General features: G+C 46.9%; 1 protein-coding gene across 4 annotated transcripts in view; it reads right to left on the bottom strand.

Moving 5' to 3' along the window:
* The window catches only part of RNF145 (ring finger protein 145), a 78,928-nt gene that overhangs the window by 38,988 nt on the left and 15,172 nt on the right, over positions 1–24,768 (bottom strand). For 3 of the 4 annotated variants that reach the window (XM_075900645.2, XM_075900643.2, XM_075900644.2), the window contains 2 exons: positions 23,775–23,988; positions 235–343 (listed from right to left, as the gene is read on the bottom strand). In XM_075900645.2, the coding sequence (XP_075756760.1) occupies positions 235–343; positions 23,775–23,958 (293 nt within the window). In that variant the 5' untranslated portion in view covers positions 23,959–23,988. Of the gene's footprint in view, positions 1–234; positions 344–23,774; positions 23,989–24,768 lie in introns of those variants that run through there. The other variant, XM_075900646.2, reaches the window with a different exon arrangement.

Raw genomic sequence — 24,768 nt, 5'->3', positions numbered from 1 at the left:
GTTTATGGGCCTGATCCCAACTCCCATTGAATTCAATGGAAAAGACCAGGCCCGATACATCTTTTGATTCTTCTAACTTATTTTCAAAATAGGGAAAGACAAGCTATATCCTAGAAGGAAGGGGAGGAAAAAAAAAACACCTTCCCTCTTTGTTGCTACTACTGGCAAAATATTAACCAAATGATTTTTCAGATTTGAAAACCAAGTCATGTGGAAAATGTCACACATTCTTACCTGGAGATCTGATGCCCCGCGTACAGCAGAAGTGCAGTCAGAAAGTACAGGTAGAGCTGAACCAGGTGTTGTCTAGGTAAGGTTAGGAGCACAACACTTAAGATGTAACCTGGAGCAGAAATTAGAAATTGAAGTGAAACTTCTGAGGTCTTTTTAAACTCTTCCCTAAACCTCACTTATTAAAAGTTATCAAAACTGACATCACTCTCATTGCATTTTTTTTTTTAAATCATGCACCTGGAGAGAAGAGGAAAAACATGCAGTTGACATACATGGATACAACTTCATTTGCCTCAAGTTGTATCAGTGGTGAAATTGGTAGGGATGTTAATGTGTAGTCGTGTACATGGTTAACCAATAAGCCATGCTCATCAATTAACACGCATGGTTACACGCACCAACCTCCTTACTGCCTTTGCATCAGAGGCAGTGGTGAGGGGAGGGAGGTGGAAACCGGTGCTGGTGGGGAGGCGGAAGCCGGCTCCCCTTATGTACTGACTCTCGCGGAACCACCTGCCCACCCCGCTTTGCTGCCTCTGTATCAGAAGCAGCAGTGTGGGGAGGGAGCTCGGGTCTGGCGAGAGCTGGTGATTGCAAGGAGCCAGCTTAAAAGTTGGCTCCCCCTGAGCACTGACTCCTGCCACCTCCTCCCGCCCACTGTAAATGTGAACATTTCAGCAGCGACACGTTAACAAAAATAACCATTTGTTAACATCCCTAGAGACTGACCCGTGATATTTCAGCCTAGTGATTGCAATACATAAAACAAGACAAAGTGTAGATAAATTTCAGCACTGGCATAAGCCAAATGCCTTCATTGCCGGGAATACATGTCAGTGTTTCCAAAACCATCAAAGTACAACAATACACTTCCCCTAAGGCGTGCCATAGGATATTCATAAACCCTTCCTCTGCAGGTTAATCAAACTTCAACTTGTAAACTATTTCAGGTCTCTCACTACACATTTGCAAGTCCTACCAAAGACAGACTGAAAGGCAGATTCCTCTCTACACTGCTGGAATCCAGGCACACTCCCGTGTGATGCAGTTTCAAGCAAAGGCAATCTTCAGGGGAGCACATTACAGCGTTCCTTGCCCCCACTTGCAGTTTGCACAACCGCTGCTTCAATGGCTGTCTGGCATTTGCGGGAATTGAGTGGCTCCACAGTGACCACAGTTTGACTGTTCCAGAGCACGGCCTGGCTAGCGAGTAGCTCAGGGTACTGGCCCCGAGATGCTTCTCCTTCCTTTCACACCTCTTTCCAGCAGGATGCCTAACTCAAGCAGACACAGTACAGGCCGCGTGTTCAAGGATCCAGAGATAATCTCCTAATGCTTGGCACGCCCTTGTATTTCCCCAGAGATTGCGGGGGCCAAGTGCAAGCATCCTACGCACACTTGTTTGCCCTTCACTTTGAGCCCTCTGCCACAGAAGGCCACACAGGGATCCCAAGTTCAGAGGTTAATAACTTCCCAGACTGGCAATCAGATCCATTCAGTAAATCTGTCAAGAGCAAAGGATTTCCCCAGCAGCTTTAAAAGAAGTCTCCTGAAGGGCTCATCACACAGTAAATGCACTTTTAAAATCTCATCCTTCTACTTAAAACTGTCCAATTGGTCAGAACCCTTTCCCCGAGAGTAGATTATGTTCTTCTGATTGCGTCGTAAGATCGTTATGAGCATAAAACAACATGACGATTACTGAAGAAATATTCTAAGAATATATACAAGCAGCTCAAAACCAACCTTAGCTACTACACGTTGGACCTCCCTGGACCTGCACCCTTGGGGCCTGACCGGTCCTGGATGAGGGATTTTGCCAGACTGGGGAGGTCATTTCTGGCCACCAGCCCCCCTAGCCCAGCCTGCTGGCCTCCTGGCTGGCTCCCCAGCTCCTGCTGGCCCTGCCGCCACGGCTCTGGGATCTGGCAGGCAGCCACCACCTTATGCTCCGGCTCCTGGTCCCACCGAGCCACAACTACAGCATCTTCTAGCTCCGCTAACAGCCACACATCAGGTCTCCCAACACTGCTGAGAAGCCCCGCTGCCCTGCCAGCCCTTCCTTACTGCTGGCTTTCCACCAGGACTCTCGGGTCCTGCAACATCTGTGCCAGACCATGAATGTTGCCGGACCAGAGAATCCTGGTTAGGAGAGTTTCACCCTGTATGAGACAACCTACAAATGGGATATTCGTACCCAAAATCTAATAGGGTACAATCCCAAACTAAAGCAATGTATAACTATTCCAATTCTCCTCAACTACCAGCTGTTTAGTATTTCTTGCCCCAGTTGTCCATCTCTATAAAGCTGTATTAACAGGTCATTCCCTGAAAAAGCAGCTATCAATAAGCCCCTTTTCCCAAAATGCTTCAGACCCACAAAACAGCCAACCAATTAACAGTCTATTCTGACACATAAGGGCACGTAAGGGCAGGCAAATAAAACTAACCAATGTTTTTTAAAGTACATATATAAATTTGCACTTGTCACAGCAGGACAGTTCATTGTAATTTTCCAAAATTCCTTAATTTAACATTAAACACACAAAGCTGTGATAAATTAGACATTCATCTGAGGATTGCTATTTTTTCAAAGTTCAAGGCACAGTTTATACTCTCTACCACAAAACAGAAGAGGACTGTAATTCCACTGAATTTCCACAAAGCTCCTTGATTTTATTTATTTATTTATTTTTAGCTTTAAGTTCAATTAAAAGCAGCTATTTAGTGGAGCCTAAGGCTTGGCACAAACAGTTTGCTTACAGCAATTAGGATGCTTAGTATGAGCAACATTGTTCTAATTAATAAAGCAAACAAATGTTCACATCTTCTGTTTATTTCTTGGCTAAATAGAAAACAATCACGTTTTATCAAACACATGAACAGCAGCCTCAAAGACTGCTGGGTAACATCGTTCCTTAAGGAAGGATGTTCATTTAACTGTCATATTTCACCCAAAGAAGAACTAGCTAGAACAAGGATCCCAATATCTGGCATGCCTGGCTTAATTCCCACAGACCAAGCAACAAGGAATACAAAAACTAAGCAGATGTGCACTTCTATAGCCAGTGCTAAGGTCAAAGAGGGGCACACCTGGTTACCAACATTCAATTACCAGCTTCCAAAGACACATGTGCAGGTGATTTCAGCTGGAAATTTGTTTGTTTCAAAAGTTGTTTACCTCTAGCACATCAGCAGGTGCCTGGTGAAACTTCCACTTGGCCCTGGTTTTCATTATTTATTCAGTATTCAACAACATAATCCAAACAAAGTTTAAGGTTACTGTTGCAAACTAGAAACCTACTACAAGCCTTCCTGTTCTCACATACTCCATGGACTTTGGGGCGATTAAAGGGTGGCAAAGCTCTGCAGTCTCATTTTCTTAATTCCTCCCATTCGGAATTTGGGGTTAGCGCTTTCAGGGGTGCTGCCCAGTTAATAGGTACTACCCGTACCCCACCGAAACAGGTAGCTCCTTCTCCGAGTCTCACTTTAAACTCTTCCTTTTCACTTTGGCCCATGTTTCTCCCTTCGCCCGGGTGTGCAGTCTTCCTTTGCTGTTCTCACTTCAAGTATCTCTGCTCTTACCACATGCACACTGCACAATTTGCTTAGGTGCAGTGGAAGCAATGACAGAGTACCAAAGTCACCACGTCCCAGAGTTTTAAGGCTACCGGTGAGCAGTGCTAGAACACAATGCGAGAATGTACCGTGCCTACTCTTTCCTTCTGGATCACAACTCCACATTAACAATGGGAAGAGAGACTCAGACGCCTTAATGAGGAGAAAGAAATTCAAGTGCAAATCAAAGGAAAGAACAGACTATAACTGAGTTTGGAGACTTTGGTTTAACGGCCATACATAATGGTGGCCCTCAATACACTGCAAGGCTCAAGATGGTGCAGCAGCTTTACTGACGAACGTTGTATGTAGCTCATGGAGTCAGGCCAGAGTTTCATTGTCAATTTCCGTGCCGGTTTTGCAAGTGCTATAAGTATTTTCAAAGGGGAAAGTAGTGCCTTTGCATTCTTTACAACTCCATTTTGAAACTTGGAAATCAGATATTTAAAACATGCCTCTTCACAACATTCACATTTTGGCAGTAGGGGCTGTGCTCCCAGAACCGGGGGAAGGAGTCGTCGAGGGAGGGTGCAGTGACTCAGAGGGGCCCACGGAGTACCCCTCAGGGCTCTGCAGACCCCAGTTTGAGAAATACAACTTCAGAAACAACAAGAACAGGTGAGTGCTAACAGGGAGTTTAGAGAGGGAGTTCTCCAGGTAAAGGAGAAGCAGATACAGGACTCTTGAGGCAAGTGTGTGTTGTTATTAAAGCTCTGTTCCTGTGTGCTGAGCTTGTGTTTGTAAATGAGGGTTTGTGTGTAGTTTTTTTGTTGCTTGTTTTTTCCCCTATGTTTGTAAGTGAGGCTTTTTTCCCCCCCTCCCCCACTTCCCCTTTCCGCTCCCCCTCTCCCTCTCCTTCATGGAGTGTGTGCTGTGAGTGGCAGGTGGAAACTGTTGGCTTCTAATTAAAGTTTGAATTCTAGAAGCCTCTGCTGATTGGCTGAGCCTTGGTAGAGGGAGGGACTTTCAGGCAGTCCAGGGCCAAATAAAGCAGTGAGCAAGCAACCAAGGAGCTTGCGAACAGGTGAGTGCTAACAGGGAGTTTAAAGAGGGAGTTGGGAAGGGGAGAGGGGAAGGGCGCGAGGTTCTCTTGCCTTTCTTTTTAAATCCCTTCTCCAGGACAGCAGGGATGGATGGTGATAGGTCTGCTCAAGTTGTCACCTGCACAGCGTGTGCCATGTTTGTCTTCCTCCCAGAAGACAGAATGGATTTCATCTGCCCGAAGTGCAAGCTGGTCGCCATTTTGGAAGAAAAAATTACAGGACTGGAGGCCCAAGTGTCGACCCGATGCTTGATTAGAGAGGATGAAGACTTCCTCAATAGAAGGCAGCATTTAATCTTGCAAGCATGGCAGGCAGAGGAGCCAGAGAGGGCAGTACAGGACCAGCAAGAGAACTGGCAACATGTAACTTCTAGAAGGGGAAAAAGGCCAGCACGGGAATCCCCCAATGCTAGAGGGGTAAGTAATTGCTTTTAGGCTCTCTCCACAGGCTCTGCAGTGCTGAATGCTTTGGAAGGGACCTCACAAGGAAGAAATCGCAAGGGAACACCATCTACTGGAAGGCATCGGATGCGTAGTCCTAGGGATGGGTGTTCCACGACCACCACCCCCAAAAGACGATGACTGGTGGTCGGGGACTCCCTCCTAAGAGGGACTGAGCCATCCATCTGCCATCTGGACCTGGAATCTCGAGAGGCGTGCTGCTTACCAGGAGCTCGCATTCAGGATGTGACTGAGAGGCTTACCAAGCTGATCAAACCTTCCGATCGCTACCCCTTCCTGCTTCTCCACGTGGGAACTAATGATACGGCCAAGAATGACCTTGAGCAGGTTATTGTGGATTATGTAGCGCTGGAAAGAAGGATCAAAGATTTCGGAGTGCAAGTGGTGTTCTTGTCAATCCTCCCTGTTGAAGGGAAAGGACTGTGCAGGGATCGTCGAATTGAGGACGTAAATGCATGGCTGCGCAGGTGGTGTCGCAGATAGGGCTTTGGTTTCTTCGACCATGGGACTGTTCCGGGCACAAGTATTGTTAGGAAGAGATGGGATCCGCCTAACCAAGAAAGGAAGGAGTATCTTTGCGGGCAGGCTTGCAAACCTAGTGAGGGGGGCTTTAAACTAGATTCATTGGGGGGCGGTGACCAAAACCCTGAGGCAAGTCGGAAAGTTGGATACTGGGAAGAAATGCAGAGAGGAACGAGCAAGAAAGGAGGACCCTTGATTCGAATGGAGAAGATAGGGTGATCAACTGGTTATGTGTGGTGTTTGTACACTAATGTGAGAAGCCTGGGCAACAAAAAGGGAGAACTGGAGGCCCTGGCCCAGTCCATGAAATATGATTTAATTGGGATAACAGACTTGGTGGGATGACTCACATGACTGGAGAGCTGTCATGGAAGGGTATAGACTGTTCTGGAAGAACAGGCAGGGGAGAAAAGGAGGAGGAGTTCCACTATATGTAAGAGAGCACTATGATTGCTCTGAACTCCAGTATAAAGAGGGAGAAAAACCTGTTGAGAGTCTATGGGTTAAGTGTAGAGGTGCAAACAACAGCAGTGATGTTGTGGCTGGTGTCTACAACAGGCCACCGAATCAGGTGGATGAGGTAGATGAGGCTTTCTTCGGACAACTGAGAGAAGCTTCCAGATCACAGGCCCTGGTTCTCGTCGGGAACTTTAATCACCCTGACATCTGTTAGGAAACCAATACGGCAGTACACAGGCAATCCAGGAAGTTTTTGGAGAATGCTGGGGATAACTTCTTGGAAGGATTCGACCAGGGGCCGTGCGCAGCTTGACCTTCTGCTCACAAACAGGGAGGAACTAATACAGGAAGTAGAGGTGGGTGACAACCTGGGAAGCAGTGATCATGAGATGGTAGATTTCAGGATCCTGACCAAAGGAAGAAAAGAGAGTAGTAAAATACACACCTTGGACTTCAGAAAAGCAGATTTTGACTCCCTCAGAGACCTGATGGGTAGAATCCCCTGGGATGTTAACATGAAGGGGAAAGGAGTCCAGGACAGCTGTCAGTATTTTAAAGAAGCCTTATTGAAGGCACAGAAAGAAACCAACCCGATGCGTAGCAAGAGAGGCAAACATGGTAGGAGACCAGATTGGCTTACAAGGGAAATCCTTGGTGAACTTAAGCACAAAAAGGAAGCTTACAAAAAGTGGAAACTTGGACAAATGACCAGGGAGGGGTTTAAATGTCTAGGGGTTATCAGGAAGGCGAAAGTGCAAACGGAATTGCGACTGGATAAGGATGTGAAGGATCACAAGAAGAAGGTGATCAGAGAGGGTGTGCGGCCCCTACTGGATGAATGTAGGGAAAGCTGAAGTACTCGATGCTTTCTTTGCCTCTGTATTCACGGACAAAGTCGGCTTCTGGACTAATGCGCTAAGTGACGCAAGATGGGATGAAGATCGACAGCCCTTGGTGGGTAAAGAACAGGTTAGGAACTATTTAGAAAAGCTAAACGTACACAAATCCATGGGTTCGGACTTAATGCATCAGAGGGTACTGAGGGAGTTGGCAAATGTCATTGAGGAGCCTTTGGCCATTATCTTTGAAAAGTCATGGAGATCTGGAGAGATCCCGGATGACTGGAAAAAGGCAAATGTAGTGCCCATCTTCAAAAAAGGGAAGAAGGACGATCCAGGGAACTATAGGCCGGTCAGTCTTACCTCAGTTCCTGGAAAAATCATGGAAGGGATCCTTAAGGAATCCATTTTGAGGCACTTGGAAGAGAGGAAATTGATTAGGAATAGTCAGCATGGATTCACAAAGGGCAAGTCGTGCCTGACCAATCTGATTAGCTTCTATGATGAGGTAACTGGCTCTGTGGACATGGGAAAGTCAGTGGATGTGATATACCTTGACTTTAGCAAGGCTTTTGATACGGTCTCCCACAATATTCTTGCCAGCAAGTTAAGGGAATGTGGATTGGATAAATGGACAGTACGTTGGATTGAAAGCTGGCTACAAGGCCGGGCCCAGCGGGTAGTGATCAACGGCTCGATGTCAGGATGGCGGTCGGTTTCTAGCGGAGTGCCCCAAGGTTCAGTTCTAGGACCGGTTTGGTTCAATATCTTTATTAATGACCCGGATGAGGGGATGGATTGCACCCTCAGCGAGTTTGCGGATGACACTAAGCTAGGGGGAGAGGTAGATACGCTTAAGGGCAGAGATAGGGTCCAGAGTGACCTAGACAAATTGGAAGATTGGGCCACAAGAAATCTGATGAGGTTCAACAAGGACAGGTGCAGAGTCCTGCACTTGGGACGGAAGAATCCCAAGCATTGTTAAAGGCTGGGGACCAACCAGCTAAGTAGTAGTTCTGCAGAAAAGGAACTGGGGGTTATAGTGGATGAGAAGCTGGATATGAGTCAACAGTGTGCCCTTGCATTAAGAGGAACATTGCCAGCAGATCCAGAGATGTCATTATTCCCCTTTATTTGGTTTTGGTGAAGCACATCTGGAGTACTGTGTCCAGTTCTGGGCCCCCCACTACAAAAAGGATGTGGACGCATTGGAGAGGGTCCAGCGGAAGGCAACCAAAATGATTAGGGGGCTGGAGCATATGACCTAGGAGGGGAGGCGGAGGGAGTTGGGTCTGTTTAGTCTGCAGAAGAGAAGAGTGAGGGGGGATTTGATAGCAGCCTTCAATTTCCTGAAGGGAGGTTCCAAAGAGGCTGGAGAGAGGCTGTTCTCAGTGGTGACAGACGGCAGAACAAGGAGCAATGGTCTCAAGTTGTGGTGGGAGAGGTCCAGGTTGGCTATTAGGAAAAATTATTTCACTAGGAGGGTGGTGGAGCACTGGAATGGGTTACCTAGGGAAGTAGTGGAGTCTCCATCTCTAGAGATGTTTAAGTCTCGGCTTGACAAAGCCCTGGCTAGGTTGATTTAGTTGGGACTGGTCCTGCCTCTGAGGTCTTTTCCAGCTCTACGATTCTAAGGAGTCCTGAGGCGCCTTAGGACATGCCTACACTAGGAAACTATTTCAAAGTAACTAAAATTGATTTAACTCTCAGAACAACAAAATCAAAATAGTGTGTCCTTACTACAGGGAATCCTCAAAATTAGTCCAAGGCAGGCTCATTAATGTGGACATGCCGTTAGAGCCCAAGGAAGCACTGGGGAATAATTAGTTCAAATAACTCTAGGAAGTAGTTATTTTGAAATAGCAGCACCGGAAAGTCCATATGACCACTATTTCAAAATTAGCATCACTCCTCAAGAACAGGAGGAGTACAAATTTCGAAATAAGGGGCTTGGAAGTGTGGATAATCTGCTTATTAATTTGACCTCAGAGGGGTTATTTCGAATAAAGCCCTAGAGTAGACCGGGGGTTAGAGACTAACAACAACATATAGACCCATGAGCTTTCAAGGGCATTCATCTGATGAAGTGGGTTTTACCAACAAAGCTCATGGGTGCCACAGGACTACTTATTGTTTTTAAAGTTACAAGCTCAGCGGACTACACGTCTGAGACTACTTTAGAAAGCATATCAACCCAATTCAAACTATATCTTTAAGTTATAGCACATGATCTTTATGAAGCTCTAATTGCCTCCTCTTTGCATGGTTACCTTTCAAATATATTTTGTCCATTTCCAATCATTATTTGAAACCATGTAAGCGTTTAGATGGTGAATGGAAACTTTGCACATAAAAAGTCAGTTAAGGAGTTCATAATCTCTTGTTCTTAAAACAGTAAGAGCATCTCATGACGGCTGCTGCTGCGGAGCCACATCAAAAACATTGCTGCCATAAACAACAGCAGTTGTCGGTACTGGTTGGCAGGACCAGAGGGAGCCAGAACGAACAGGACGGGGAATTTAACAGCGCAGCATCTTGGGTCTCCTTCCAGGAGATTAACAGCCCAGGCCTAGAGTAGCTCTGCTACTGTCCAGGAGCACCTGCTCGAGGAAGAGGTTTCTGATAAACAAACAGAAAATATCCGAATGGTGAGAAGATGAAACTAGACAACAGCGAGGGTAATGAACCATTGGGACAAGGCACTTAGGAACGTGGCAGATTCTGTATCGCCTGAAGTGTCTATATGGAGACTAAATGCCTTTCTAAAAGATCGGCAATAGTTCAACCAGAAGTTATGGGCCTGATGCAGAATGTACCAGGTGAGAGTCTACAGCCTGTTTAATACAGGAAAGTCCAACTGAAGACTCAGTGTCTCTTCTAGCCTTAACATCTCTGAATTTATTCCCCTAATTGAACTCACGTAAACAACAGAAAAACCTTTCTTTTCCCTTGTATCTCGCCTTCACTTTTATACCCCATTGGACCACCAGGCAAAGGTCCTTACTAGAACTCAGCCAGAAACAAATGTATCCCCTGCTGACCCTCCCCTTAAAAGGCAGCTTTTCAAACCGAGAAGCTGAAAGAACAAAGTGCCATGTCATATAAGCAGCTCCACTAACGCGCAAGACAGTCTCCTGCATTAGATATGGCCCAGAGGCACAATTCATTAAAAAAAAAAATCTTAAAGTTGAAAAGAACCCACACTTCTAACCATTAAGACTAGACAGAATGCCAACATCCATATCCATGGTCTCTACTAGACAGCCAACAACAGTAGCAACAGGGGTAGCTTCTTCTGTACTCTCCTACCTGTGTTAACTAAATTCTTCAATGTAGCGTTAGGATGCCGTTTTTTTCAATTTAACACAGTGGGAGCCAAGACATTTGTAAACAATACCAAAGAACATCTTCAAATGAGAATTGCGCAACAGTTCAATAGATTAGGGAACCACAAATCAGCTTATTTATGACCAAAGTAACATCTTGGCAGGTAGCCACAAATCTAGAATCAACACACTTTATCTATAAAAATATTAGGGAAGGCTGCTCAATCAAATATAAATGATCCTACAAAGTTTGTGTAGCTCAAGCTAATAAGTATATATTTTTCTCTCTCGGTACTGTCAGTTGCAAAACACAGAAAATATCCTGACAAATACACACTTAATGGATATGCCAATATGCAGTTTCATAAACAAACACTTAAGTACCTACAGTGATTGTCCAAGCTATCACACTGCCCGTGTGTCATCTTGTTCTAATTATCCAAACACATTCAGTGTCATTCAACCATTTCAAATATTTATTTGAAAATAAAAAGCCCTACTATTGAAGCACTGGACTCAATTTCATTTATCTTGAAGATGAGCAGTGAAGGGAATCAGCTCTCTTGCTGGATTCTTTCAGAGATCTCACAGTTCACTGTTAAGACACTATCACAAAATGAGCTCTTACCATAACCGAGCCTTTAAGTCAGGGCTACTCAACAGGCGGCCCATGGGCCGCACGGAGCCTCAAGCCCGTTTGTTTGCGGCCCGCGGTGCGGTTTGGATTTACATGGGGCTCACCACAGAGCCCATAGGTGGGAGCCAAAACAAAAAAGGAGTCAACAGAATGGTCACCTGTTGACGTGTGTTTTAGCAGTTAAATTCCTGGACTATCATTGCTCATTAAAAGTGCTGTCATATGGGTGGAAATCGGGCAAATATTGCATTTTATTAATAGCAGCAAAACTGACTTAAATGGGGCCTGTGTGTCGTGTAGTCTTGCCTTAATGTTTTCATGCCTGTCAGTGTGAAAGAAGCTATTTGCACATATATTTGCCTGTGCATGCAACCACACTTAAGTTGCGGCCCTCGGCATGTGCTGTATCATTGTGGCCCCTGCAGCTTCCAAAGTTGAGTAGCCGTGCTTTAAGTTATGATACAGCTGTCCATTCCATGACGGTCAATTGGTTCATTATTGAAAGAATCAAGTGGAGTAGCCTAATCATGTGAGGGGATGTTTATTTCAACAAGATGCATTGCACATGTCACTGGGTGCAGAGAACTTAACAAAACACGACTAAAATAATCAAAAGCAATAGAATATAGAGGTTTCCTTGGTTTCTAAAGCTGTAACACACCGGGCATTCTGAACAAACGTAGCAAGTACCAACTAAATTTTGCACAGAAGTTTTAAGTAGCAATTTGGACAGCCACACTAATAATTGATTCTGGCCTTATATATTAGTAGTACGCAACTAATAGCATTCAACATCATTAGAAAATTACACCCCTCGAGAATCTTAAAAAATATACACATTTGAAATCAACACATAGTTTGATGTGAACTAACAGTAGGGATCTCAAAAAGGCACAATTGTTCTGGAGACTGGGAACTTTAATGTAGGCTGGACCAGCACTCAAAATGTTACAATAGCCATGAAAACTCAAAAGGTTTAGAAAAGATTTCAAGTCTCTTTAAGCAGTACTTCTTTGTTAAGAAGGTGTAAAATAATGTATTGACGAGTATCAGCAATATAAATGCCTAAACTTCATACTAGAAAATGGACTAAAGGAAAAAATATGCAAAGGGATCTCCAATCAGTGACACGTGCTCAGCAGGAGTTTGCGGCACCTAACAGAATAGCAGTAACAATTTGGCAATCCACAATGCTAAGAAAGGAAAGAAGAAAAAGACTGTGAAAATCTGAGCATGACAGTTCTTCAGCCCTTCTGTTGTGTTAATTGCAACACATCCAAAGAGTTCAAAACAGCAAGAGATCTTGATGAGACTACAGGGAATTTTTTGGAAGAAAAAAATAAGATGAACAATCTGATGACTTGGTTGTTACTTAAATAGCTGTATTTTAAATAGAACTGTGACTTATCTGACTAACGTACGACCATGTAGATCCTTGCTGCCACTTTTACAACAAAATCTTCTACAAAGTGTGTCAAGTAAGGTGTCAATAGAAAAGTTATGATGTGCTGAACAGGATTATGCTATTTGTATGCAGGTATCATTTTTGTATGGGCCATTATGAATATTAACTACGTACTTGTATTTCAACTGTTTGCTCATGTGGAAACACCAATAAGTTGTGTAGCCAGCACATTTTGAAGGAACTACTCACGTTGAATGGCCTATCAAAGAACACTTAGTTCATGAGGAAAGACGTCGACCTACACTTAATGTGCCTTCCTGGGAACATTCTAACTGGAACATGGGTATGCTGCAACTGCAAATCATGCCTGGAGATATAGCAGTTGCCCAAGGAAGGCGAGGTTTTGGGTTGGAGTCTCCATTCCATCTTCCCAGCAGCCCAAGCCCCGCCCACCCTGGGAGCAACCCTGGGAGTGACTTGCCCATGTGGCTCCAAATACCATCTTGTATCTGTAATTTTCTGCTATAAAAGGCCCGGAAGCATCTCCATATTGCCTCTTTCCCACTCAAGCCTCTGGGCTATTCGTATAAGTTCATGGGAGCAGTCTAACCAAAGGATTTGGAAGGAACTGGAGACATAAGGCAGCCGTTTATTTCATCATTACCAGCCTGAACCAAGAAATTTGCAAATATTGGATGCACTTGATTCCTTTTGCCAATTTTAACACTCACCTTTCTTTCTTTCGGGGGGTTACGTCTGCCCTATTTCTCAGCAGTGTGTGATCTGAATTTGGTACTCTCTATTGTTATCACCACGGGTCATATCTGAAAATTAGTTTCGTCCTTCACTTACCTAAATTCTGCCTGAGCATAAAGGTAAAGATACTTGTACAAATGTTCATTTGATCAAGACTTCACCCTTCTGTTTACTAAGGTGATTTGGACACTTCAGAAAAAAGCAGGGATGTGAGAGATGCCTCCCTCATTCTGCACCCTTTACTTGTTAGGAGAAGTTTTGTCTTGGAGCAAATTGATTGTGCTTCTCTCAGCATGGGGATGTGGATATGGGGGAGGGGGAGGGAGGAAGGATTCTGGAGGGGAAGGTCATATGCATTCCAAATACAGTAAAACTCCATTGGTCCAGCATCTGATGGTCCGGCACCATCAGGAACCCGAGTGCTCCAGGCAGCCGGACCATTGGAGCTGCTCTGCCCACGGCTTCCCCGATTCAGCTGAAACTGACCAGCAGCTGAATTGGGGAAGCCGGGGGCAGAGCAGCTGGAGTGCTGCCGGTAGGTCCCATAGCGCTGCCCCTCGGCACTGCGGGACCAACCCAGCAGCACCCCAGCTGTCCCCAATTCAGCCACTGCTGAAACTGACCAGCGGCTGACTCCAGGAAGCCCGAGGCAGAGCTGCTCTGCCCCGGGCTTCCCGGAGTCAGCCGCTGGTCAGTTTCAGCGACGACTGACTTGGGGACGCCTGGGGCAGAGCAGCTGGGGTGCTGCCGGTAGGTCCCATAGCGCTGCCCCTTGGCGCTGTGGGACCAATCCGGAAGGACCCCAGCTGCTCTGCCCCAGGCATCCCCAAGAGCAACTGAGGTGCTGCCAGGTTGATCTCGCAGCGCTAAGGGGCGGCGCTACCGGACCAACCTGGCAGCACCCCAGCTGCTCTGCCACAGGCATCCCAATTCAGCTGCTGCTGAAACTGACCAGCAGCGGCTGAATCGGGGATGCCTGGGGCAAAGCCGGACTATCGGAAGGGGGGGCTATGAGGGGTCTGAGGTGGCATCCCCCCACACCACCCTAGACCCCTCATAGCCCCCCCTTCTGATAGTCCGGCATATCTGATAATCCGGCACCCCCTGGATCCTAAAGGTGCCAGATTATCGGAAGTTTACTGTACATGTACCCTTAAACTGCAAGAGCATTAAACACTGCTAAGAACAAGCATATAATTCTGGACAGTAATTAAATTCACATTATTCTAGACCAGTGTTTCCCAACTGGTGCTCCGGGGAACCCTGAAGAGCCAGCACTCTCCCGCCCCCTTAAAGAGACAGAGCCATGGCACGGGCCTTTTTTTTTTTTCCCCCCAATGAAACGCGGCAGGGGCCTTTTTTTTTTTTTTTTTAAGGCAACTCTAGGGATTCCGTGGCCAAATAAAATTGGGAAACACTGGACTACACATAAGGAGGTGAACATGGTACAGCAGCATCTGATGACAGCGAGTTCAGATGGCTTCTCCTCCTCCCAGCCCTCTCCACCAGTGGGTCTCTCGAGCTCAGCTCACTCTCCAGCCTTGCTCCCCTCTCCCCCACCATGGGGTTGAAGCACCAGTGCTGGCCTCCTACTGGAAGAAAACCTCCAGACTTGCTCCACAATACAGCTCTGTGAGGAAGCAGAGCCATAAGCGGCTCTGCGTGCTCCCCTTCCTCCAGCTGGGGGACCTGCAGCACATGATCGTGTTGCCTGGAGGCTTTCCCGCTGCTCCCATTGGTCAGAATCCGGCCTGGTCAGACTCTGCCTCCTCCCCCTGGCCAGACACCCTCCCCGCAGCCTGCTCCTGCACCCTCCCTCCTGCCCAGACACCCTACCCACATCCTGCTCATGAACCCCACCTCCCACCCAGATCCTGCACTCCCATCCCTATCCCACTCGCTGGCAGCCTTGTCCTGCACACTGAACCCCTCATTTGTCCCCACCCCAGAACCTTGGGGGCGGGGGGGTCCACAAAATCCACTAACCCTGGAACCCCAGAAGAATAAATCTGGCTTATGGGAAGACATGAACCTCAGTCCTCCCTGACCCCGTACCCCACAGGGCTAGAGCGCCAGGAGTGAGGGGTGTCAGTTGGGAGTCACACCAGTGAGGGCTGGGGTTTTTTTTTTTTTTTGCTTCTCACTTGTGTGGCCCCAACTGATTTTCCTGTGGGTCAGTGGCCCCCGACCCACCAAAGGTTCCCCACCCCTGCCATAAATAAAGAAAACAATGAAACCTTCGGAGTTGGACATAAATTCATATTTTACTTTATTTAAAATGAAGTTTGATAAACCAACATGAAAATCTGTTTAACAATGTAAATTAGTATTTCCTTTCTTCCTGGTTCAGTTAAACCATTCTCCCTAGCTGCAACACTAGCAACACGGCTCAGGTGTAATTACGTAATTAACGGTGAGTTTCCATTAGAAACTGGTGGTCCGCGGAAAGGTTTGTATTGAGCCAGTTGGGCCACGGGCCAAAGTCTGAGAACCGCTGCTCTACACAATCGCAGCATCTGCAACATGAATTCTTTATCCACCTAGTATTACTGGCTGAATAATTAAGGTAGAAATGAGAGTCCAGGAAGCTGCCATTACATACTGCTACTTTGTGTCCCAAATCTACACGTTTCATTTGCCTGAGAACTTAAAAACTCTAATCAGTGACTGTGTCTTCTTTAACGTCTGGGTAGCAAAGAACTGGCCTTGGACACAGCACTGCTCTCCATCATTCCTTGGCCCCCCAACCATAAGCATGCTCACTTCTTAAGAAAATAAAGATGAGCTATTCGGTGCAATCTGGGAGCTCACTATATTTATGCAGCAATGACCCTTATTCACAACCCCACTTCAGTTATTGTTCGGAGCCTTACTCTGTAATCAATCCTTAGCTTCAACAGACTCCCTCTTTGCCTGGCAGCATGCTACAGGCCTCCCATCGTATCTCAGACCTTTAAGGGGAAAACCCTGGAGCTTCTGCTGCTCCTATATCCCTCACCAAGGAAGAGGGAATAGAAGCAGCTGACCACTTAGCTGCTGGAGGATAAACCTGGAGATTGGGATGGGGCAACTAGCACGGTCTGACACAGCAGGTCTACGTGACCAAAGCCTGTCCCAGGAAACCACTTCTCCATAGCAGTTTTGCTGACAACGTGACTAATTTAATTTAATGATGCCCTGTCCACTTTGGAAAGAAACTTAATTGAAGCCTTTCTAGACGACCTGGCTCTCAGCACGGCTGTTTTTTGGGAACATACAGGGGCCCTAGTGAATCCAGAACAGGTTAGCACTTTGCAAGCAGGTTCATCATGTTCTGCCTCTCCAGCAACTGCTGTTACACCAGGTGCAGCAATGTCCTTTTAGAGGCTAAGATGAAGGGGAGGCTAAAGATACCCAGAGCCTGACCCCGAGCACAGATGAGCTACTGGCTAACGGGGATGTAAAAAGGCGTTCAGAAAGGTAACCACGTGACTGCTAAGCATCCGAGCGGTGGCACGGTTACACATGCTGCAGCTCTGCAGCAGAAAGCTTATTGATTTAAGCTTTGAGCCCGCTCCCTTTGCTGCCAGCTCTGCAGCCACCACCCAGGGAGCCAGCCTGTAACCTGGGGGGCGTCACAGACAGGGGTTAACCATTTACATCCCTACTGACAAAGGCTCTATTGAGAGTTGCCGTGGCCCTAATACTCCCCCACAGGGTCCGGTCCCCATGTACTGATTATAGTTGGTGTCATTTTGCAACCCTAGGGGAAAAGTTGAGAGCGCGGCATCTTTTGTGTAGTTCTTTTTCTAGCTCAAGACTGAATACGTTGCACTTCTCATGCTGCATGTAGCTGAAGGAGCCTAGGTAGTTTCATTTTCCATTTGAAGTTGGGCTAGAGCTCCAGTGCACTGAATTGTCAGCCTGCATTTATATGAGGATTTGAGTCTGGAGAGGAGAAGACTGGGGGTAGGGGGCACAATAATGGTTTTCAAGTAGAGAAGAGGTTGTTACAGAGAGAAGGGAGAAAAACTGTTCTCCTTAACCGCTGAGGAGGAGCTTTGGGTTGGACATTAGAAAACCTTCCTACTTGTCAGGGTGGTGAAGCACTGGAATAAATTGCCGAGGGCGGGGGGGGGGTTGGAATCGCCATCGTTGGGAGATTTTTAAAAGCAGGTTAGACAAATGCCTGGGGATTGTCTAGAATCCACTGGAGGGCCCACCCCACCTCCCCACCTTCAGCAGGTGCCAGCTCCCGTGCCAGGCAGGCTGGTGGTTGCCCAGCTGCTCCTGAGGTGGGCGTCTTGCTCTGGGGCTGCACTGTAGCCTGGCTCCAAGTGCACAGTGGGGTGGCTACCCTGCTGATCCCACAAGCTGCCTGTCCCTGCCAGCTCCAGCCCTGGGGAAGCTGGTGGTGGCAGCTGCCCAGCTGCTCCCATGGCAGGGGCTTGAACCCACCACGTCAGGCTTGGGAGGTTGATGCCTTACCCATTAGTCCACTGGAGTGGCCAATGCACCTCCCTACCTCCAGCTGCTGTGTTATCCTCCCTGGCTTCACCCCCACCCAGCCTGTGCCCAGAGTCCATCATACACATGAACTCCCCTGCCCTGGGCCTCATACACGCAAGCCCCGGCCATAAGATTGACAAGACAGCCTGAAGGCCTGCAGGAGAAGCTGGATTTGACCAGTTACGATGTAAACTCCAAAGAAACGTGCAAAAAGATGCAGCAGCAGAAGCCCCATCATTACATTTCACGGATGCTATTATTCATCATCATGTCAATTAACAATATTACGTCATCTATTGTCAGGCACGCACAGGGACATTCTTCCACAGCTCTTTGTCGAACACTTGCTCTGAATTTGGATGTAGTTTGCCGACCTCTGGTCTAGGTAGTACTTAAATCTGCCTCAACACCAAGGGACCGAACTAGATGATCTCTTGAGGTCCCTTCCAGTCCCAAGAGTCTGTGGCTAACTGTACAGCAGGGTGGGGAACCTTTTTTCTGTCAAAGGGAACTGACCCACAGGGAAAAAAATCGTGGGCCACTCACTGGCCCCAGGAGACACAGAGGCTAGCAGCTTCCCCGCACAGCAGTATGAGCTGGTGCTTGCAGCTCCAGTCCTGCAGGCAGCGGGGGGGGGGGGGGGGGGGGGGGGGGGCAAAGGTGGTGCCATGGGCCAGATGAAATTAATGAGTGGGCCAGACTCTGCCCAGAGGCGGAAGATCCCCCACTCTACAGCATGGTGCTTTCCCCACCTCCATCAGCAAGCCTGGCGCTGCCTCAACCCAGGCTACGGGTGTCATAAATTTGGCCACCTGCACCTCAGTGCCAGGTATCGTCCCCACCCTGGCTTCAGTGGGGTCCCGCTGGAGCAGCAGCTCCTGTCCTGAGACTGGTGCCATTCCGGGCACTGTGGCGCTGTGTTGGCCACTGGCCGAGCAGGGCCACCCCAAAGGCCGCCCAGATCCCACAAGTGGCCTAGGAACTGTCCTAGGCCTGGGCCAGTCAGAAGCGCATCCCTGGGGATCACCACCTTGACACCGACTGCCGTGGTGCCAGGGAGCAATGCCACACAGACGGACACCGTGGCACTGGTCCCAGTGCTGGCCTTCCCCTGGAGATGGCCTCATCCATCTTGGCAGGGGACCAGGGACACTGGCAACGGCAACATCTGTGGCAGCCTGGAGAGCCTCCAGGTGCTGGGACCTCTGACATGAGATGGCTGGGGGGTCCCTAGGAGGGCTGGCTGCCTGCCCAGCAACACAGGTGAACGGCTGGGCTCCAGGAGGCTTGCTGCCCTGGGTCTATACCGGGGTACTCAACACGCGGCCTGTTTGTGGCCTGCGGGGCTCAACACAGCCCACAGGTGGGGTCCTGTGAACACAGCCTCCACGGGAACACGCTCCACGACGGCAAGTCAATAGAATGGTCTTCTGTTGCTATGCCTTTAGTAGTTAAATGCCTGGACTGTCCCTGCTCATTAAAAGTGCTGCCATATGGGTGGAAATGGGGTAACTATTGCATTTTATTCATATCACCAGAACTAACTTAAATGGGGCCTGCGTGTTGGGCATGAATACAAAGATTCACGCCCATCAGTGTGAAAAGCTATTTGCATATATATTTGCATGTATATGCAACCACACTTAAGCTGCTGCCCTTGGCATGTGCTGAGAGTATCACTGTGGCTCCTGGGGGTTACAACATGAGGAGCCTGGTCTATACCCTTCCCTGGCCTGTCCCTTTCCCACGCAGGATGATGGGGAAGGCCCCCGCTCTCCCAGGTGCACCCTCTGCTTCTTAGCCGGCACAAGGGACAGGGACCCGTGCCACAGGTGCACTTTGCACGGATGCTGTTGTGATCGGTGCCCAGTCTGAGTTTGGCGGCTCAGAGACCGGTGCAAGGGCAGGCGCCATGAGCAGCGCTCTCAGTCTGACGGCCTGCTCCTTTGCATGTTCTGGGCTTGGCACTCTGACAGATACCACACTGATAGCTGATGTGGGAGTTTAATGGGGGTGCTGATCAACACAGGCTTCCTACAGCTATCACAAAGCATGCCTCTCCCCCCCCGGGGACTATCTAACCTACCTACAGCACACTCACGGGGTCATTCAGGAACAGAAGGACTACTTATTTCACTGTGTGCCATACCAAGTGAAAAATCACTGGGTTAGTGCTTGCAGATGCCAGGAGACATTCCAGCACCACCCCCAGCAGGAAAAAGGAACTGAGGGAGCTGCCCCCTACGAATACCACGGAGGGAAGGACTTCCAGCACGGGCATGGGACGAGCACACACACAAAGCATGCAACGGCCAGGAGCCATCTCTCAAAGAAATGTGTTGCACACACACTAGAGATTACAACAGCTGAAAATGCTCATCAGCCCAATATTGGCAGTCTTTGCACAGCATGACAATTTGGCTGAAATCTCTGGTCGATTTTCAGAAACAGGAACTTGAAACTTCTGTGAAAAGCATTCTCCCCCCCCCCCCCCCCCCCCCAAGGCAGGTTACTTAGACGAACAAAATGGGTATACTTACGCCTGCTTCTATCTGGAAACAATTGGCTCATTTTTTCCCTGGTCTATACTTAGTTAAACTACATACAGCTCAACCGGTGTTTAAAGTTGTGGTCATAGGCAGGTAATTATTCTTGTACAGACCTGCCCTAGTTTAGGCAACAACGAGAGGGGGAAGGGCTGTGGGACAAGCTCCAGCGGGAGGTGTAAGGCGGGAACCACAACTGCAGTACAAATCCCCCGTCTCCTCACACCCCGGATCGGTTTCTGAGCTTGCATTGCATTTCAGTCCGTTCTGAATTAGCAATGGGGAGCAGCGTTAACAGCCAAGAGGCTGCTCTGAGCAATCCCTATATCTGAGCTCTGCGGATAACATGCCTCATGCAGGATACTTCACTCCAGAAGTTGCACCCACTGTCAAGGCTGCCCAAGTTTGCTGCCCTGCGAAAGGCACTCTAAACCTCGTCTTTCACCCAAGTCTTTGCCTAAGTTGGACTGGCCTGTGCAGGGTGCCTGGGGCAGGCAGGAAGTTGGGGGTGGCCGAGTCTTTGCCCTATTGCGTCTGTGGGAAATTAACTCAGTGACTTCCTGATACTGCCAGAAGAGGCAGCAGTACGTGTTCCAAATTCTGCTTTTGCTGCTGTAACCGTGACCAGAGATTTACTCAACTGACCATTTTTATACACAGACTAGACAACTTACCCGACGTGGCTTGGATCCTTCAGGGCAGGGGGATCCAGGAGACTAAGGACATGGGAGGGCAAGGAGGGGCTCAGTGCAATAGGTCCCATCTGGCATGGCCTTTTCTCACCCCCCACTCCCAGCCCAGCCCCTCTGGCCACCCAGGGACCTTTCACCCCATCTCCCAACACTGCAGCCAAGGGCCAGGGGCAGAGGGGGGGCTGGGCAGGGGGGCTACTTATCTAGTCTGGTGGCAGGCAAGATGGCAAGCCCCAATCCTGCTGGTCACTCGGTGGCGCAGCTGCCCCCAATGGACACACTGCAATATAACCCTTCCCCGCACTTGCTGCCCCCAGTGGCCAGTCACAGAATGGCATCTCTTCTCTGTGCCCCTCCCTTTCCACGTTCTGGGAAACGGTCCCATCCCCAGCACTTCCAAACCCTGACCTTGCTTTAAGTTAGGGTAAGAGAAAGCTGCCTACCAAATGTGGTGGTCCTTGGTCTTCCCTTTGAGGAGTTCTTGTACAAACCGACTTGCAGACAGACACACAAACCTCTATATAGATTTAAAAAGTCTTTTTTTTTTGTAAATGTGCTTACAGCAAGTTGCCAATCAAGCCCTTCACTGATAATTATCTTTCCCAAGTAGATTTGAAATCCCCTTCCTCTGCCCAGGTTGGAAAGGAAAAGATTTTGTTTACCTCATCCTTTATGGTTTACAGAAAGTTGCACTGATTTAGGTAAAGATATGTTTTTAACCTGATTTAACTAAATCAGTAAAAAAACAAAATAAAACAAAAACCCCATAACCCTATGTGAGACACAAACTAATTTGACCGTGGGTAAATACTGACTTAGCTTAAATCAGTAATACATCAACTTAAGATAAAGTCAATATAAGCCAAAGTTAGTGCTATTTAAGAATATCCACAAGGTTTTGCACAAACATAAACCAGATTAAAAAATGATTTTAGCTAAACAAGTGCAACTGTGTAAAAACAAGGCCACAGAATTCCTTCAAGAGCAACGATTACAAATCAGAGCAATAACAAAAAAACCTCAGTATTTTAAAACCAAGCAGCAGCAGTATTGCTCAACTATTACTGTAGTAAGAAGCAAGGAGGATGAAGAGAAGACAAAAAGGAGAGAGAACTAAGATGCCATCAATTCCAGTATTCCAACAGGCACCCTGCTGAGCAAATGACCATAAAGAAAAGTTGTTTCAGAGATTAAGATATCAGTTCTCTAAAAATTAACTCATTCTGTAATGCTTTCATATCAAACTATGTTATGAACTATAACTCCTGAAAGTATTCATTGCACGTGAACCCGTATTTGCACAATTCTCACCACGTGTACTTTAAATGTGGTTATTTTAAGCACTACTCCACTGTTCCTATCCCCACTCACCCGGTTCTCCTAAAAGTAACCACTACTACTAGACTTTCCACATCTAAAAAGAGCAGCAAATATATTCCTACAATTTTTCAAAAGCCTCACATTAAGTCAGCAAACAAAAGGCCCAAAAGCATATTTTCATTTGCAATCTGGCAAAAATTTAATAGCTAAAAATAATTTGCCGACATCTCCAGAGCCAGGATTAAAAATCACAAGCCTTCAGCTAACGTAGCTGACTGCAAATGCAGGTTCACTTTATCCTCTCTAGCCCACTGACTACAAACCACCATCACAAACGGATCCAGGTTACTTACTAACATGTTGCCACCCCAAAGGTATCACCTGAGATTCACAGGAGACCCACTGCACCAATAGGGAGCCAATCTGTAATTAATTCACATACTGTAGCCACACACACCCATCTTTAGAGTTGATCCCAAAACTAGGGTCCTTTCAGCTCCCAAAAATCAAGTCTCTGGCATTTGAGCTAGAGCCCTGAACAGGGCTTCTAGTTCTGGTTCTTGGGATTGTGAATCATTTATCTAGAAATTCTATGTGCAGCACATGGATTTGTTACACATTCCAACCCACTGTCAGTGCTTGGACATTTTGAAGGCTTAAGACTTGAACTCCAAGTGCTATATCTGCACTGTTGAACAAGTAATAGATCTCAGAGGGGCAGTCGGGTGGGTCAGTATCTACAACAACAACCAGGAGTCCTGTAGCATCCTCAAGACTAACCGATTTATTTGGGCATAAGCTTTCATGGGTAAAAAGCAATTCAGGTGCAACTGACAAAATTCCTTTTTACTCACCAAAGCTTAAGCCCAAATATATCGGTTAGTCTCCAAGGTGCTGCGGGATTCCTTACTGGGTTTTTTTCAAGTAATAGTCTGAAAGCTGACTTTTGTCAAGTTCAGGCCATAGTTTCCTATTTCTCTCTTTCTAGTTTATTTAAATCAAGCAACTACGTTAAGTTTTCATTTTTCACAATCAGCCACCCTCTCTCCTGTTCATCTGTCAGATGCATGGCAGCATCTGAGAAAACCATCATCCTTTTGGTACTCTGTTCTTCCCATGCATTAGTAGCATTTCACCCAACCCAACCCGTGTGATATCTATCGTAAATCATTTTGAGGCTATGCAATAACCCTCATTCTGTTAATTTGCTAGGAGATTCTAGAAAGGGATCTCTGTGCTGCTAGGATAAACACCGTCATTTTATTAGTTAGACCAAAAGAGATGTTACAGCCAAAATATACTCTATACCAGGTTCATAGGTTAACCATGTAAGCGGTTACACTTTCACATCCTTACTTAAAATTCTTGCAGCAAGAAAAAAACATTAATTCGAAACTATCATCTCTGTGCTATGTGCATACTTACCCACATAATGCATGTTGAGGGCCAAGTATTTATACTGGAAAAGAGGATTGTTGTTGAGGCTACTTCTTTGGATCTGCTGGAAGAAGGAGCTGACGTCCCATCTATACAAGACATCCAAAAGCATGATGCTTGGGACCCGCAGGGCCACATTTAACATAGCCTCCAACTTCTCCTTTGCAGCCATTCTGTTCCTTTCCAATGAACTTGGAGCAGACTGTAAATAGCACCAGACAGACAAAAGGAATCAAATCAATCTCACTGTCCAGTCAGCTATTAAGCACAGCAAATGTATGAATGGTGAACACTGTGGGGCTGTCTCACTAAATGAATTAAAGCTGAACTAAAAACCCAGATGACACCGCTTTTGCTTTTCCCTACATTAAGATGAGTTTTGCTACCTATTTCCCATAAGGACATATTGTACTTTTTTTTTGGACAATGCTCTTCCACTTTGAAAGTGTGTTTTGAAAACTCTCATTAGCAAACATACTTGGATTTCAGAGCCAACAAATAGCAGAACAACAAAAAACTAGAGACCTCTTAGCAATTCTCAAATTAACTTGAAATTTTTCCCTAGGGTCTTCTCAGAGGAAGCAGCTAGCTTTTGGCTGATGTAAACACTTGCCATGTGCCTCACCCACGCTGTCTCACTAATATTCCGGGAATGACACGTTACAATCATGACATTTTCGGTTTGTTTCCTCCCTGCAGGTTGAAATAACTTTAACTTGTTTTTATTATTTGTGGCATTCATTGACTTCTGTTTGTAATCTAACAGAAATGTTTGCATAAATATATACAATCAGTACTACTGCTCCATCCTGATTATACTAATGTAATTCACGATAACAGCCCATTACAGTACTGCTCTGGAATTAGGGCTTGGTTTGTTTGTAAAGTGAATTTAGTGCTCATGAACTGGGCTAAATTGTTAGCTGTGGAGACTGGAGGATTTTGTTTAGCTATAGAAAAGACACAGCCTAGGTTTCCTCAT

This window comes from Pelodiscus sinensis, chromosome 16 (genome assembly GCF_052426305.1).
Source record: "Pelodiscus sinensis isolate ZL-2025 chromosome 16, ASM5242630v1, whole genome shotgun sequence".
Classification (NCBI taxonomy): domain Eukaryota; kingdom Metazoa; phylum Chordata; order Testudines; family Trionychidae; genus Pelodiscus; species Pelodiscus sinensis.
This window is presented reverse-complemented; position numbering and strand designations above follow the sequence as displayed.